The sequence below is a fragment of the Saccopteryx leptura genome, chromosome 12 (genome assembly GCF_036850995.1).
Source record: "Saccopteryx leptura isolate mSacLep1 chromosome 12, mSacLep1_pri_phased_curated, whole genome shotgun sequence".
Taxonomy (NCBI): Eukaryota; Metazoa; Chordata; class Mammalia; order Chiroptera; family Emballonuridae; genus Saccopteryx; species Saccopteryx leptura.
Genome location: NC_089514.1, coordinates 29,959,328 through 29,976,691, shown reverse-complemented (window position 1 = coordinate 29,976,691; position 17,364 = coordinate 29,959,328). Strand labels below are relative to the sequence as shown.

At 42.3% G+C, this 17,364-nt stretch overlaps 1 protein-coding gene across 2 annotated transcripts in view; it reads left to right on the top strand.

Annotated features, from left to right (window-relative positions):
- Window positions 1–1,908: 1,908 nt before the first annotated feature.
- Window positions 1,909–17,364, top strand: part of C1GALT1 (core 1 synthase, glycoprotein-N-acetylgalactosamine 3-beta-galactosyltransferase 1) — a 36,000-nt gene continuing 20,544 nt past the window's right edge. The window contains exon 1 of one of the 2 annotated variants that reach the window (XM_066353736.1): window positions 1,909–2,136. In XM_066353736.1, coding sequence (XP_066209833.1) covers window positions 2,130–2,136 — 7 coding nt within the window. In that variant the 5' untranslated portion in view covers window positions 1,909–2,129. Of the gene's footprint in view, window positions 2,137–2,181; window positions 2,649–17,364 lie in introns of those variants that run through there. The other variant, XM_066353737.1, reaches the window with a different exon arrangement.

Here is a 17,364-nt window from a genome sequence, read left to right as displayed (position 1 = left end):
TCGGAGAAGAGTGGTTTTTTTGTTGTTGTGATTGCTTGTTCCCATTTTATGTCCTCGTTTCATCTCACTGTTGACCTATGGAGTATAATATAATTTTTAAAAAAATAGTTATCTCTAGATTATGAGATTTGGGGAAAAAAACTCTTTGTATTTGTCTGAATAGTGTGTATTGTTTTCATCAAAACAGTAGCTATTTTCAAAAATATCCAAGAAGGTGGGAGGGGCGGACTTTCTCTGGTATTGTTCATATCAACATTCCTTGTTGCCAGTAATTTTCGTAGACGTGCTGTGGTTGAACTTATTCTTGGATGGGTTTCTAATCTTTGCTCACTGGAAAAATGCTATTCCTAATTCATTATACATTTCAATAAAATTAAAATGAGATAAATCCTGAGGAATTTTGCTTTGTTCTCCTTTCTAATTGGAGCACAATGACATCTGAAGGGTATCCTTTCTCTTTTATTTATCTTATTTTATTTAAAATTTATTGATTGATTTGAGAGAGAGGGAGAGACAGACAGAAACATTGATCTGTTCCTGTATGTGCCCTGGCTGGGAACTGAATCCGCAACCTTTGTGTTTCAATATGAGCTCTAACCTACCAAGCTATCCGGCCAGGGCTCCTTTCTCTGCTTTACAGCAGCTGTGGAAGGGAAGGCTGAGGATGAGATAAGAGGATGGGAGTAGGATGTAAGGGACAGAAGTCTGGAGGCATGGACCAGGGAAAGAGCACTAATCTGGACATCAGGATACTCACACTTCTAGCCTGAGCCTATCAGTTAATCTTTCTGCTCTCAATTTATTCTCATCTGAAAAATGAGAGGTGTGGATAAGAATCACTAGATGTTTTAAAATTCTTTTGGAAGATTCTTTGGGATCTATTGATGGCATATCCTGGGATACTACACTAGAGCTGAATCTAAACAAATTAAGGAAAAATAACCACAATAACTTACATTGTTTTTTTTTTCTCGGTGGCATGTTACCTTGCCAAGATTACACAAACTGATAGGTGAAGGGGCCAAGATTCCAACTCAGAGCCTACACTCCTAACAGCTTTGCTGAAAGCCACCAAAGAACTGCCTGACGAGGGCACTGAAAGTTAACAAGACAGCCTTCTCACGTCAAGTTACGCTTTGTAGATGATGCTTAACCCCAATAAAGCCAAGACCTTACCCCCACCTCCTGACTGCTTTGAGGTTGCCCAGTGGCTCACAGGCTCCTCCCTCTAATTCAAAGATATGCAGCTTTTTGATTCAAAGTCCTTTTGGCAAATAATGGAGAGATAAGTTTTGCAAAGCCCCGAGGAAGCTCCCCCTGCCCCGGCCTGACAGCACTGGAGTCATGGCAGACCCGAAGACCGCGTGCGCCTACTGGCATTACGGTATTATCAGTAACTGAACGTCCAGCCCTCCGCAGTTCACAGCACTGGTGACCCAGCTCCCGTTTGCGTATTTCATCTTGCTGTACTTCCTTTCATTAAGGCCAGAGGGATGCTGGGGAAAAACAAACGGGAAAAACGGGGTAAGAGCGGGCTCGACTTCAAAGACTCCTGCAAGGCTAGACCCTGTCCCTCACAGAGTCCATACGGCGCCCCCCGCCCCAGAGCCCGCTGTTTCAGTGCTTTAGGTCGTCTCAATGTCCGGAAGCTGGTGCGAGACCCTACGGCAGGACGACCAAGGGAAGGCCGGCACCGAAGAGCCGCAAATCGGGTGCGACCGTGGCTCACGGGAGACCCGACTTCCCAGACCCCTTAGCTGAGGAGCGCGGCGTGCGCCGGCCGGCCAATCCGCGCGCCCGCACGTCCCCTCTCGCCCCGCCCCTCCCTGGGGCTGGTGCGGCGGCGGCGACGTCAGCGCTAGGAGACCCCTGGGTGGCGCCTGCGCCGTCGGCGGGCCGCGGCCTCGGCACGCTGCGGGGAGGGGCGGAGCGAGAGGGCGGGAGCGCGCCGGGCCCGCCTCGGCCGCCGCCGCCGCCGCCGCCGCTGCCGGGGAATAATCCAGGCGGCAGCGGGCGGCCCCGGCTAGCGCCCCGAGCCACTTCTGCGGCTGCCAAGAAGAGCGAAGGTCGCCGGTCTCGTGTCGTCCTCCTCTCCGCCCCCCAGGAGGGGCGAGAGGGAGCCGCAGCTGATGCCAGGTACGGCCGGCGGAGGCGCCCTCGGGCTGCGAGTCCGGGTCCCGGTTTTCCTCCTCTTCCCTGCCCGGGGGGGTGTGGGGAGCCTGGAGGGTGGGACCAACCCCCCGGCGCGGCGAACAGGTGGCTCGGAGCGGCCGCGGGGCCGGGCGTGCGGGCGGCGCGGGGCACTTCCTGCTCCCGGCGAACCGCCGCTGGGTCCTTCCCCCGCCGCTATTCTGGGCTCTCGCTGCCGCCCCTAGCCTGGTCCTGCCGCTGCCCTGTCGCCCGCAGCCCGCAGCCGGGCGGGGACGGGGAGACGCCGCCGTGCCCCCGGGTGGCCGCGGGACCGTGGGGCGCCCCTGCCCCGCCGTGCCCTCCCCGCCCCCCTCCGACCTGGGGGTCGAGTGGGACGTGTCGCTCAGGTGTGGGCACCTTCCGCGACAGCCGCCGGGCTGCGCGCCACCTGAGCGCCCAGCGAGCGGGCGCCTGCCTCCGGTGCCGGGGACTTCCTCCGCGCTTTCTTGGATGTTCAGGTTTGTCTGTGACAAGTATACATTTTTAAATCCCTCTGCCTTGGCGGAGTGACCGAGCCAGGTGTGCTTGGAGCACTTGCCGCGTGGAGCAGGAGGAGGAGGAGGAGGAAGAAGGGTATTTTTGCCCCTTCTCTTCCCCGCCACCAAGTGTGAGTTGATTTAGTCGGTGCCATACAGCTTTCAATTTGGATAAATATATATTCTCTTAAAAGATGAAATTCATTTAGCGGTAGGGATTGATTTTTCCCTAGCTCTTACCCTGTCCCCTGATTATTTCTTAAAATAACACCTGAACAAAACAAAACAAACAAAAAAAAACACCACACACTCTGGAAATGTTGAATAGATTTATAATCTAGTTCTCTAAATTCATTCTAGAGATTGTGGTATATCTTTTTTTTTTTTTTTCAGATGGGAAACTATTATGTTAACCATGAATTGATTTCATTATGAATTCAAAAGTTAGTTATAAAGTTAGAACTTGAATGCATCAGATTGATTAATTAGGCCAGAAATATGTTCATTTACTAAAAGTCGGGCACAGAACAGATAGCTATGCCTGGGTGCCAGGAAAAAGTGTTGACTTGAAGTTGTTTAATTCTGGTATAAGTTTAGACATTGGGGATATTGAGTTTTCAAGTGGTATTGAGACAGTTTTTCACATAAATGTCAAATGAATGTCAAATGAGCTTTGTGCACATGATGCTATGTGTTCTAAGTATTGTATACGGTAAACTGTACTTATATTCTGCCAGCCTTAGTATGTATTGATGTGCAATTTAAGTGAAAATTAAGTTTCAAGTTACCAAACAGTTAACCTCTTTTTAGCGTATGTTAAGTGAAACAGTGATTTAGTAAGGAAAGTATGACTCATTTAAAGTTCTTCACAGGAAAGGGGTATGGTTTTTCAGTCCTTGTGGAGAACTATTAAATATCTCTCTAAAATTTGCCTAAAATTTATGTTTTAAAGAATCTTTTTATTTAGGACTGAACATTTAAAAATACCCTTTTAAAAGCAGATGTGGCTTTTAAAAAATACGCTCTTTTTTATAGAGGTTATATATTTCAGAGTAAATGTAGTATTCAGAAATTCTTAGAATTTTATCACAAACTTATTTAGGAGTACCAATAATGAGTTATGTTTACCTAGTCATAGAAATTCAGAGTTTGTCACTAGATATATGCCTCTTACCATACTGCTCACAAAAATTAGGGAATATTTCAAAATGAATATGAAGCTATAAAATATCCCCTACCTTTTGTGAGCAGTATATTTGTATATTGATTTGTGCTCGCTAAGGTGCAGTTTGCATTATGTGTACAGCTTATGAACTTTACAAATGATGGTGATTTAAAATTAGTCTTTGTGTGCTAAAACCATTGATTGGAATTCTTGTGACAGTGCAGGTATAAACCAGCTTTAGATGGAAAAGTGGATAAACACACTGAACGTCGTTTCAGATTCACTGAAAATTTTAAGCTTCCCAGTGTAACTATGTGATTTTTAGAAGATTTGTTGAGATTTGAGTAAAAACGATTTTGTACAAACTAACAAATGGGAAGAAATGTATGAAAAAATTCTTTTACCCAAAATACAGTGGGATTGAGGTCATTCTTTTAAAAGAAGGAAGAAGGAAAGATGAAGAATTGTTCTAAAAATAGGGAAGTTAACATTTTATCTTAAAATCTAAATATATATGTAATGGATACTTAAATTTTCACTTTGCAGCTAATTCAAATGTCCAAGGGGAAAATACATGCCAAAATCTGTAATAGTGAAAATAGGAAGCGTGTCCTTTAGAGAAAAACGCCCATGCCACAACTAGGGGGCGTGCTACCGCCATCTAGTGAGTATAGGCCTAGGATGCTGCTGAACATCTGACAGTAAACAGAACAGCCCCCACAACAGAGAATTCAGCTCAAGATGTCAGTTGTGCCAAGTTAAGAAACATTGGCTTAGTGGGACTTACATAAGTTGGGGAATAGATGGTGGAGGGAAGAGGGTGTTGTGTAGACAGAGAAGACAGTAGTAATAGGGGGGCTAACTGCATTGGGATGTTTAGCAAACTGGATAGTTCAGGATTGCTGAAGCGTAAATGATAAGGCATGGAGTATTGAAATATGAGGCTGGAAACCTGGGTAGAGTCTAGATCAAGGAGGGCCTTATCATGTGCTTACTCTTTCTTTGCCTTGTAGGCATTGGGGTTCATGGAGGATTCATGGAGTGACATAGTCAACTTTTTGTTTAGTGACAGAATGGGATGAGGAGAGAGCACTTGAGTCAGGGGAACTCGTGAGATATTGCAGTACCTTACGGGAAAGAGGAAGGTCAGAAATATGACGAGTAGTAGAAATGCACAGCAGAGGGTGAACTAGGAAAATATTTAGGAAATAAAATTGGCAGGATTTGGTAACTGGATGTGGGATAAGGGTAAGGAGAGTGTTAAGAATGTCTCCCTTAATTTTTACTTGAAATAATCAGACAGCTCCTAGTGAAATAGGAACCAGTTGTTCAGTAATTTAGGTACGATGAACAGGCTTAGGGGAGGAAGGCAATGGGTCACTTTTGAGCATGTTGAATTTGAGATGCCTGTGGTCCAGGTGGAAATGTTTAATGTCTGTATGAGACTGAAACTCGGAGAGGTCTGAAAAAGATCAAGAGATCTTTTTGTGTAACAAGTGTGCAAAAATTAGTGCAATTTAATTTTCCTGGTATTATTTCTCTCCCTAGATAAAATAGCCTAACTTTATTTATTTATTGTCAGAAAAGTAATAGGAATATACTTGATGTAAAAATTAAAACATATAAAAAGGTTATAAAAATGAAGATTAATTTTTCCTTCTTGCCCAGGCCACCCAGTCTTAGTTCCTGAGGTATCCCTTGTTAAGTATTTTGTATACAGTAGTTCCCCCTTATCCATGAGGGATATGTTTCCAAGATCTCCAGTGGATGCCTGAGACTATGGAGAGTACAAACCCTGGATATACACCTTGGAGATACTGCAATAAAGCCAGGCATAAATTTTTTTTTTTTTTTTTTTTTTGCTGGTGGAGGGTTTTTACTTAAATTTGTTTAAAAAAGCAACATCTGTGAAGCACAATAAAGCAGCAAAATGAATAAAGCAAGATATGCTTCTGTATACTGTTTTTCCCCCCTAATCATGCATACATAACTTTTTTACTTTAAGGAAGCACCTTTTTGGGCTTCTCTTTGAAAGCAACACTACTTTGAGTAAAATAAGGGTTAAAGTACTGGAATGAACATAAGCACTTCCATAACAGTACCAGTGGATCTGATGACCTGACTACTAAGTGACTGATGGGAGGGAAGCATCTACAGTAGATGGTGTACAAAGGGATGATTCACTTCCCGGCCACAGAGCTGGATGGCGGGAGAGTTCATCGCACTACTGTACTTAGTGGGCATTTGAAAACTTATGAATTGTTTATTCTGGAATTTTTCATTTAATATTTTTTGACCACAGGTAACTGACAACATGGAAAGTGAAAGTGGATAAGGGGGAACTACTGTGCATCTTTCCAGAATATTTGTATATACAGAAGCATTTAATTTTTTTTTTTTTTTTGTATTTTTCTGAAGCTGGAAACGGGGAGAGACAGTCAGACAGACTCCCACATGCGCCCGACCGGGATCCACCCGGCACGCCCACCAGGGGCGATGCTCTGCCCACCAGGGGGCGATGCTCTGCCCACCAGGGGGCGATGCTCTGCCGCGACCAGAGCCACTCTAGCGCCTGGGGCAGAGGCCAAGGAGCCATCCCCAGCGCCCGGGCCATCTTTGCTCCAATGGAGCCTTGGCTGCGGGAGGGGAAGAGAGAGACAGAGAGGAAGGAGGGGGTGGGGGTGGAGAAGCAAATGGGCGCTTCTCCTTTGTGTCCTGGCCGGGAATCGAACCCGGGTCCCCCGCACGCCAGGCTGACGCTCTACCGCTGAGCCAACCGGCCAGGGCCTATACAGAAGCATTTAAAAAGCCAAATGCGGTCATATTAAACAGACTGTAGTGCTTTGTGTTAAAAAATCTTTTCTCTAACACAGTTGCTAAATGAGTTTGTGTTATGAGGGAATATAAGTGGAAAGGGTAAAGTGGAGACTGATGGATACAGAGTATCATCTATTTGATACACATTAAAGGGTGCACATGTAGGCACATGTATGCTGATGTAGGCATTACTTTTTTTTCTGAAGATACACAAGAAACAGTAGTAGTTACCTTGGGTAGAACTAGGTGTACAGATGGGAAAGAAAATGTATTCTGTGTATTTTATTTATTTTTTTCTCTGGTTTCAGTTTGGGTTTGTTTTACCTTATTAACAAAAAGTACTAATCTTTGCCAGAAGTGCAAAGATTTTTCCTATTAGTGCGTACGGATCATTGTTTTTAAGAGCTGCAGAGTATTTGGTGGTGTGGATTGTACCATATTTTAACTCGTTCCTTGTCATTAAACAAACATAGCTATGGTTGCCATGAACATCTTTCAGACTGTCCATAGAGAAATTTCTGATTATGAAATGATGGGGCAAGGCCTAGTTATTTAAAATATTTAAAAGATACTACCAAATAGCGCTTCTAAAAGACAGTAAATATTGTGAGAAAGAATGTTTGAGTGCCAATTTTCCCTCAAATCTATGTCAATACTGATTGTTACTAAACTTAAATTTGTTTGCCAGTCCGATAAGTTAAAAATAGTATCTCCATTTAGTTTCTTGTCTTTAATACGAATGAAATTTGAACATCCTTAACCATCGTATTTTCTTTTTCTGTAAATCCTTTTTTAAAATATTTTTAGATTAGGTCGATCTTTGTTTTTCTCTTTATGATACCTTTTGGTGTTTTGTTGTTGTTGTTCTTGTACAGATTTTATATAGAAAGCTACCTTAGAACCAGCCATTTCACTGCCAGAAATTTATCCAGTGAATAACCCATACAGTTTTTTCTATAGCTTTTCAGTTTGGGGAAGATCTCAATTCATGATATAAAAATGCAAAAAGAGCCTGACCAGGTGGTGGCACAGTGGATAGAGCATCAGACTAGAATGTGGAGGACTCAGGTTTGAAACCCCAAGGTTCCTGGCTTGAGCGCAGGCTCATCTGGCTTGAGTGCGGGGGCTTGAGTGTGGCGTCGCTGGCTTGAGCATGGGCTCACCAGCTTGAACGCGGGGTCACTGACTTGAGTGTGGGATCATAGACATTACCCCATGGTCGCCGGCTTGAGCCCAAATGTCGCTGGCTTGCAGCCCAAGGTCTCTGGCTTGAGCAAGGGGTCATTGGCTCTGCTGGAAACATCCCCCACCTCCACCCCACCCTCGGCCAGGTACATATGAGAAAGCAGTCAATGAACAACTAAGGTGCCTCAACAAAGAATTGCTGTTCCTCATCTCTCTCCCTTCCTGTCTGTCCCTATCTGTCCCTCTCTCTGACTCTGTCACAAAAAAATAATGCAAAAAGATGTTTTTTCTAGTTTTAATTTTATTTTTAAAATGTTGAAATCTTAAAAACATTTGGAATTTGAAAGAGAAAGGTAAGAATCCAGCTGGTTTCTTTTTACTTTTTCCCTAAAGGTTAATTCAGTATCATTTCTTGAATAAGCCTTCTTTTTCTTTATTTGAAATGCTATGTGTAGTATGTATTAAATTTCCATATGTACTTTTTTTAATAGATTATTTTGATCTGATAAAAACCATGAGGAATATTTTGGGGCTTACAAAGGTAGTTTAATTAACTTGCTGCTGTGAAGGAGACTAAACACAGAGGAACTAATAGCATTTCACTACATAAAGAGGGACAGAGTCATTATAGGATTTTGAAGGGTGGAGTTTAGGTAAAATTTAAATGAATCAGTATTTAATAGGTTTAAAGCACAGTGAGACTGAGTGTCAAGGGGTTAATTAACATCAGGCCTGGGCTAAGAAGTCCATTTATTCCTGTTGTCTTGGAGACTACACTGTTAAGGTAAATGTGGAATGTTGAGTCTGGGAAACCCTTATCTGACTGTTATTTGGAAATTGAGGCTGCTTCTGTTTTTAATGATCTATCATCCATGCAAGAGTGAGATGTTGTAATATTATTGATACACTTTCTATCAGTGTGGTTATAGAGAACAAAAATTTCTCAGCATTATGTCTTTAGTAATAATTTAGTTTAAAAAATTATTTTAAAGATTTTACTGATTTTAGAGAGAGGAGAGAGAGAGAAAGGAAGGAGGGAGGAAAGAAGGAAGGGAAGGAGAGGGGAAAGAGGGAAGGGAAGGAGAGGGGAGGGGTGGGGGACGGGGAGGGATGGGAAGCACCAACTCGTAGTTATTTCTCTTACGTCCTTGCCTGGGCAGCAAGCTGGGTTCTGGAACTGACAGCCTCAGCATTACACGGTAATGCCTTATCCATTGTGTCACAAGTCAGGCTCCTTGTCTTTCTTATCTGCACCTCTAAGCTTATCTTTAGTTATCAGTTTTCTTTCTTATTTTCCATTACCCTGTTTTTTGCTTTGCTTATTTTTGGGGCAATTTTCTTAACATCCTAAAACTGTTTTATTGAGGTTTTGATTTTGAGTTTTAATTTGTAATTCTTTTTGTTCTCAGGTGTTTTTTGTTGTAGTTTGTTTGAGCTTGTAACTTGTTCTTATTTTATGAATAACATGGCCTGGCAGTTTTTTGTCTCAGGATATTAGTAATAGTTTTTTAGGGTTTTTGTTTGTTTTCTTCTCATTGCGTAGTCTCTTCTCAGTGACTTTAAATTTGAGTAGCTTGGTCTCTTTTATATTAGAGGCTTTCCTTAAAATATCTGGTGATCCTTAATTGGCTGTTAATATTTTAGTGTAGCTACTAATAAAACTATATAATTGAAATCTCTGTACACCTTCTTGGGCTTGTCACCGGTGTTCTTCACTGAGGACGAGCTGGAAGGACTCATTGCTGAACCTTTTGAGGATTCATAGTGCAAATCTAAACCAAGTGCATTTTAACTTCCTCTCCTGAAGTTACTAGGGCAAATTATGCTAATGCTCTATCCATAGACCTGTATCTCCTTCCTGCTTATGTTAGACTCCTGGTGTGTTTTCTCTCCCAGTTCCTGTCTCCTAAGGCTCTTTGTTGCAGGGCTGCCCTCACACTGCCAAAGCCTACTTTGCCAATGTACAGTCTCTGGAAGGGTCTGGGAAATGTGTTTCCTGAGGACAGCCCTTAGCCAATGAGTGATTGTGTGAGTACAACTCTGAAGTGTGGTCTATATTGACTCCAGAACTCACTACCCTGCAGGATCGAGCTAAAATTATCCTCCGTGGGGCTTTGCTTGGTATCAACCCTTGCTTGGTTTCTTCCCCTTCTCTGTCTTACTTCCCTACAAGTTTTTCCAGGGAGTATTTTCTAATTAAGTCACTTTCTCACAAATGCCTCATCTCAAGTTTGCTTCCACAGAACCCAATTTAAGATGACCACTAGTGTTTGGGCTGCATTCTCTTCGATAATGTATTATTTTGGACTGAGATTGGACTGAGGTCTTCTATGCTATCAATTTTTGGGGTTCTCTTTGTCAGATATTGGTATCAAGATTTTACAAGAATCAGTCTGCTACTTACCATATTTCCTCCATGTATAAGATGCTCCTGTTAATCCAAATTCGGAGGGACCCGAATTATGGAAGACAGGAGCAAGGTCCATCGTTTACACATTAAAGCTTTATTGTCTAGCTTGGCCAAGCGGCGGGAACTCCGACAGAAATCTGACGGAGAGCGCGCTGGCCCTTTGTTCTACTTAGTTTTTATAATTTTGTAAGTGGGAAGTACAGAAGCAAAAATTGCAATTAGGAGCCCCTTACCGCTATTGGTTATAGTCATATGTCCTTTAACATGATAGGACCACGTTCAATTTGCAAACCATACATCATTTTGGAGAAAACAAAATTTACAAGTCAACACAATGGTAGAAAGATATCTCTTTACATATTAAAAGACCTCCCTATATTTTCTAGTGTTCATCCGCCATCTCTCTGTCCAGAGTCAGACGTATTAACCACATGCATTTACATAAGAGAGGTAGTTTCCGTGGGGACAAATGCCCGCAAATGGCTCATAGTTATAAGAAAAGGTTTATTTTGGCTTTTCCCTTCCTGCACCTGGCTAGCCATTCACTCCTTTCCCCACAGGTGTGGTGGAATGTCAGGGAATCTATGCTTTCCTTCCCTTTTCATTTACAATACAATGGCAAGAGCCATCCTGGTTATGCCAATCACACAGTACAGAGACTATTCTCACAATTTCTTTGCACACCTTAACCCAAATTAATAAAATGTTCTCGAAGCCTCCTAAAATATTAATATTAATTCTGTAGCCTTTTGGTACTTTACAACATCTGCAGGTGAAATGGCTCAGTGGCTCCTCACTCCCATGTTGTCTGGCCAGTAGCCACGGCCACCATCACAGCTGCCTGGCCCGTGCAGGTTCGCATTTGATTAAGACAGATGGTAATGAAACAACAGAGCCAAGAACTGGTGGGCCATTATCTTTAATCCTAGCTCACACTAGGCGGGCAAGAAATATACACAGTGGGAAAACACTTCCCTTTCCATTCAGGGCTCCCAAAGCCATTGACTCATCCGAGTTTTCCTAGAATCAAAGGTTTCTACCTCACCAGCTTTATTCACCTCTTTTCCCCATCTCCTTCTCTCTGCACAAACTCTGCACAAACTGGCCTCTCTTTTAGCACTCTGCCATCTTGGCTGCTTCTCCTCTGTAATACTAATTTCAGGAACCGAGAAGGAGTGAACCCCCAGTCTGCCCCATTTTATAGTGTAGAACTCCAAACCTTTAAGCCAGTATACAAATAAGGAAGTCTCTGATACAGAGCCACTTATCTGAGGCATAAATAGGATTACTCATAAGAGTGCACCACCCCACATCATGCAACAAACAGTCAAGGGTGTGGGGAAAAGCTTAGTGTTGAGAAGATCTTCATATTAAAAGTGTGGGAAAGGCTTAGTCTTAAAACTAAGCCTTAGGCTATAAGGATCCTGCCTGCTTACAGCCTGTCTCCCACACCCAATGCAAACTATAAGCGAGCAAACATATATATTTGCAAACTTATTTGACCCACACATATATAAGACACACCTTAATTTGGGGGCCCAAAATTTGAAAAATAATGTATTACATAAAGCTATTGAACTCAAGTTTTATTCATTGTAAAATTCATACAACTCCTCATCACTGTCAAAACTCCCATCCATTAGCTTGTCCTCATCTGTATCTGATGAGGAATCACTGCCTTCAACAGTGAGCGCAAAAACAAGCACGAAAAAGCAGGAAATGCAAGTAAGAAATCTACAACCACTGTATAAGATGTACCCAGTTTTTAGACCCCAAATTTTGGGGGAAAACGTGTGTCTTATACATGGGGAAATACGGTAGGTAGTGTACCAAGGGTTATGAGTTATTACATATTTGAAAATATGCAATATTTGGTTTCTTCTATCTTGTTATCTTGATTTTTGAATGACAACTTGTTGATTAATTTTAGTCTATTGGCCTATTTGGGGCTTTTGCAGTTTTTGCTTTTGTTTTTGTTATTTTGGGGCTGTTGGGCGGATAAAATGTATTATGCTCACTTTGTTAAAGATGACACAAGGAGGCCGTCGCCCAGGTGATATTAATGTGTGTTGGGGGCCGGCAGGATTGTTGTAGCCTGGGGCTTGGTTTTGGGATTAAGCCTTTCCCACCCTTTTTGATGTGGGGCGGTACAATCCAATCATGCCTCAGAGAAGTGACTTTGTATTAGAGACTTCCCTACTTTGTATATTGGATTAGAGGTTGTGAAGCTACAGTATAAAGTGGGGCAAAACGGGAGTTTGTGCGCTGGGTTCCTGAGATCATCATTAGAGGAGAGAGCAGAAAGGAGAGCAGAGAAAGGCCACGTGGAGTAGGCCAGGAGAAGCAGCCAAGATGGCGGAGTGCTGAGTGAGATGCCAGTTTGTGTAGAGTTTGTATCTGGGATAAGGAAGGAGATGGGGAACTGAGGAGAAGAAGGCTGGTGAGCTAGAAACCTTTGATTCTAGGAAACTCGGATAAGTCAGTGGCTTTGTGAGCACTGAGTGTGACTGGGTTTTGGAGCCCAGTGTATGTTTTTACTTGCCCGCCGGGTGCAAGGTAGGATTAAAGGCTATGGCCCATCAGTTTTTGGCTCCGCTGTTTCTTTACCGACTGTCCGAATCCAATGCGAACCTGCATAGGCCAGAAGGCTGCTGTGATAGTGGCTCTGGCCGTGCCTGCTGGCTTTACAGGGGCATATAAGAGAAAATTGCCTTATTTTTTGTAGTTTAATTTTGTCTTTTTTTCCTGTTTAATTAGAGTTTTTACTTTTTTTTTTAAGTGTGACGTTCAGGATCTCTATATAGATCCATCAGTATTTTCCTGGGTTATATATGACACCTCTAAATATTCAAATGTTTGGCCTCCATTTCAGTGCATTTTCTTTTACTATATCTGACATTTTTTTCTATTTCGTTTGTTCTGTTCTTTTTTGGGAAATAAGTTATCTGTTTGCTCTCTATTGCTTGTCTTTCATATCTATCAGCTCAATAATTGCTTTAATCTCTTCAATTTCAGAGACTATAAACTAGTTCTATATAGTTTAAGATTTTCTTTTTGCCCTGGTCTGTTTTCTCAGTGGTTAGAGCATTGGCCTGGGGTGCAGACATACTGGGTTTGATCTTCAGCCAGAGCACACATGAGAAGCCACCATCTCCTTCTCTTCCTCTACCTCTCCCCCTTCTCTCTCTCCTCCTCTCATTTGGTTTGAGTGTTGGACCTTGGCCCTGAGGAAAGCTCCATTGGTCTGAGTGTTGACTTCAGGCAGTGAGGATAGCTCTATTGATTGAAGCATCCACCTCAGACGGGTTGCTGGGTGGATCCCAGTTGAGGCATATGGGAGTCTATCTCCTCTCTTTTCACTTAAAATTTTTTTCTTATTTTTTATAAATTAAATAGTCAGAACTATGCTTTCACCTACCTTCTGCATTCTATGTTTAATTTTTTCCCCACTGCAAGATTTTTATGTAGTTTCCTTGTATTTCTGTTCGCCCATTTATTTATTTATTTTTTAATTTTTTACAGGGACAGAGAGAGAGAGAGAGTCAGAGAGAGGGATAGATAGGGATGGAGAGAGATGAGAAGCATCAATCATCAGTTTTTCGTTGCAACACCTTAGTTGTTCATTGGTTGCTTTCTCATATGTGCCTTGACCGTGGGCCTTCAGCATACCGAGTAACCCCTTGCTCGAGCCAGCGACCTTGGGTCTAAGCTGGTGAGCTTTTGCTTAAACCAGATGAGCCCGCACTCAAGCTGGTGACCTCGGGGTCTCAAACCTGGGTCCTTCCACATCCCAGTCCGACACTCTATTCACTGTGCCACCGCCTGGTCAGGCCTGTTCATTCATTTAAAAATCGGTTTTAGCTAATCTTGCTTAAGAATTATGTAGATAGAAAACTCTTTATTACCTTCCATGTGCGGATGATTGTTTTATGCACCATTTGGACCTTTCTTTTACATTTTGAGCTAGAGATTTTTGGCTGCTGCTGGTCTGATAGTTTCTTTTTTTTTTTTTTTTCATTTTTCTGAAGCTGGAAACGGGGAGAGACAGTCAGACAGACTTCCCGCATGCGCCCGACCGGGATCCACCCGGCACGCCCACCATGGGGCGATGCTCTGCCCATCCTGGGTGTCGCCATATTGCGACCAGAGCCACTCTAGCGCCTGGGGCAGAGGCCACAGAGCCATCCCCAGCGCCCGGGCCATCTTTGCTCCAATGGAGCCTTGGCTGCGGGAGGGGAAGAGAGAGACAGAGAGGAAAGTGCGGCGGAGGGGTGGAGAAGCAAATGGGCGCTTCTCCTGTGTGCCCTGGCCGGGAATCGAACCCGGGTCCTCCGCACGCTAGGCCGACGCTCTACCGCTGAGCCAACCGGCCAGGGCCCTGGTCTGATAGTTTCTAAGTAGCCATTGGGGAGCTGGGACTTTGGACTGGTGTGGGGATCTGTTTCTAGCTTTTATAGTGTGTATGTATTTTTTAAAACTCTAGGAGGTAAGGGGTGCTTCACCAGGTTAGGAGCATACAATTAAAATTGGTTTGGGCATTTTCCCCATATTGTTAGAGTAAGAAGTTCACTTTGATAAAATATTGGGGTTGGTTTCATGAGCCAGAACATACTTTTCTCCACATAATTACTTTGAACTAGACACCATTTTATTTTATTTATTTATTTATTTATTTTTTTAGAGTTTCTTTTTTTTTTTTTAACCTTTTTTTTTAATTTTTTAAATTCATTTTAGAGAGGAGAGAGAAAGGGAGAGAGAGAGGAAGAGAGAGAGGAGAGAGAGAGAGAGAAAGAGAAAGAGAAAGAAAAGGTGGGGAGGAGCTGGAAGAATCAACTCCCATATGTGCCTTGACCAGGCAAGCCCAGGGTTTCAAACCGGCAACCTCAGCATTTCCAGGTCGACGCTTTATCCACTGCGCCACCACAGGTCAGGCTAGACACCATTTTACATTTCCACTAGCAATTATATTGTGATCTGGTTTCTTTGCGTTTTTACCAGGATTTGGTGGTACCATTATTTTTTCATTTGGCCATCATTATGGGTTTGTAGAGATATTTTTTAAATTTCAATTTGTATTTTCTTAATGGCAAGTGAAATTAAACATTTTCTCATTTGCTTGTCATCTGTCCATTCTCAGTAAAATAGTGAAATGTCTGTTGTCCTTTTCTCATTTTCTAATTTGACTTGTTTTTTGGTTTTTCTTTGCTGTTTGTTTTGAGAATTTATATATTGTAAACACTAGTGCTTTTGTTATATATGTGGTTTGCAAATATTTTCTTCCAGTTTAGCTTGTCTTTTCAGTCTCAGAATTATCCTTCACAGAACACACATTTTAATTTTGATGAAGTCTAGTTTATCAAATTTTTTCCTTTTATGAATTATGCTTTTGCTGTCAAGTCCTAGAATTGATTGCCTAGCTCTAGGTCCAGAAGATTTTCTTTTATTGCTTTTCTTTACTAAAAGTTTTATAGTTGCACATTTTACATAAAAAGTCTAGGATCTATTTGAAGTTAATTTTTGTGTAAGGTGTGAGACTTAGGTCAAGGTTTATTCTTTTGCCTAGGGATGTCCAGCCACATTTATTGAAAAGTCTTGTCTTTCTTCCACTCAGCTGCTTTTTTTATATATTGCTCACAGAAATTAGGGGCTATTTTATTACTTCATATTCATTTTGAAATATCCCCTAATTTTTGTGAGCAGTGTATTTGTAAAATACCAGTTGAGCCCTCATAACTGTTGGTTAGAGTGTTGTCCCAATATCAAAGTTATGGGTTTGTTCCCAGCACATGTGATAATCAACCAATGAATGCATGAATAAGGGGAACAACAAATTGATGTTTCTCTTTCAATCTCTCCCCCATTCCCTCCTCCTTCTCTTTCTTTCCCCCCTTTTCATTTTTCTCCCCCCTTCTCCCCCTACCCTCCCTCTCCCTCTTTCTCCCTCCCTCCTTTCCTTTCTCCCTATAAAACTTTCTCCCTCTAAAAATCAGTAAATAAAAGAAAAAGCAGTTGAGCATATTTATGTGGGTCTATTTTTTTGGTTGTCCTGTTCCATTGATGCACGAGTTTTTTACTTTGGGACTTGTATAGTCTTGATTTCAGTCACTACGTGATGTCTTAAATGCAGATAGACTGATATCTCCCACTTTATTATTATTTAAAAAAATTGTTGAAGGTATTTCATTTCATTTGCCTTAACATAATGAATTTTAGAATAATCTTGGCTATATAAGAAATCTTGAAGGGATTTTCATAGAATTTGCATTAAACCTGTATAACCAATTGGGGAGAATTGACATCATTACTTTGAGTGCTCTAATCCAGTGGTCCCCAACCGTTTTTGGGCCATGGACTGGTTTAATGTCAGAAAATATTTTCATGGACCAGCCTTTAGGGTGGGACAGATAAATGTATCCCGTGACCGAGACAAGCGTCAAGAGTGAGTCTTAGACGGATGTAACAGAGGCAATCTGGTCATTTTTAAAAAATAAAGCACCGTTCAGACTTAAATATAAATAAAACGGAAATAATGTAAGTTATTTATTCTTTCTCTGCGGACTGGTACCAAATGGCCCACAGACCGGTACCGGTCTGTGGCCCAGGGGTTGGGGACCACTGCTCTAATCTATGAACATAGTCTTATTTAGTTAGGTCTTATTTGATATTTTTATCAGCATCATGTAATTTTTAATCATACAAGTTTTGTACATGCCTCTAATTGTTTTATGTTTTCCATAACCTTCTTTATCCTCAAAGAGATCATTTAAAAGGAGGGCAGTCGCCTGACCAGGTGGTGGCGCAGTGGGTAGAGTGTCGAACTGGGATGCAGACGACCCAGGTTTGAGACCCCGAGGTCACCAACTTGAGCACAGGCTCATCTGGTTTGGGCAAGGCTGACCAGCTTGGACCCAAGGTCGCTGGCTCGAGCAAGGGGTTACTTGGTCTGCTGTAGCCCCCTGGTCAAGGCACATATGAGAAAGCAATCAATGAACAACTAAAGTGCCACAACGAGAAACTGATGATTGATGCTTCTCATCTCTCTCCATTCCTGTCTGTCCCTATCTATCTCTCTCTCTGACTCTCTGTCTCTGTAAAAAAAAAAAAAAAAAAAAAGGAGGGCA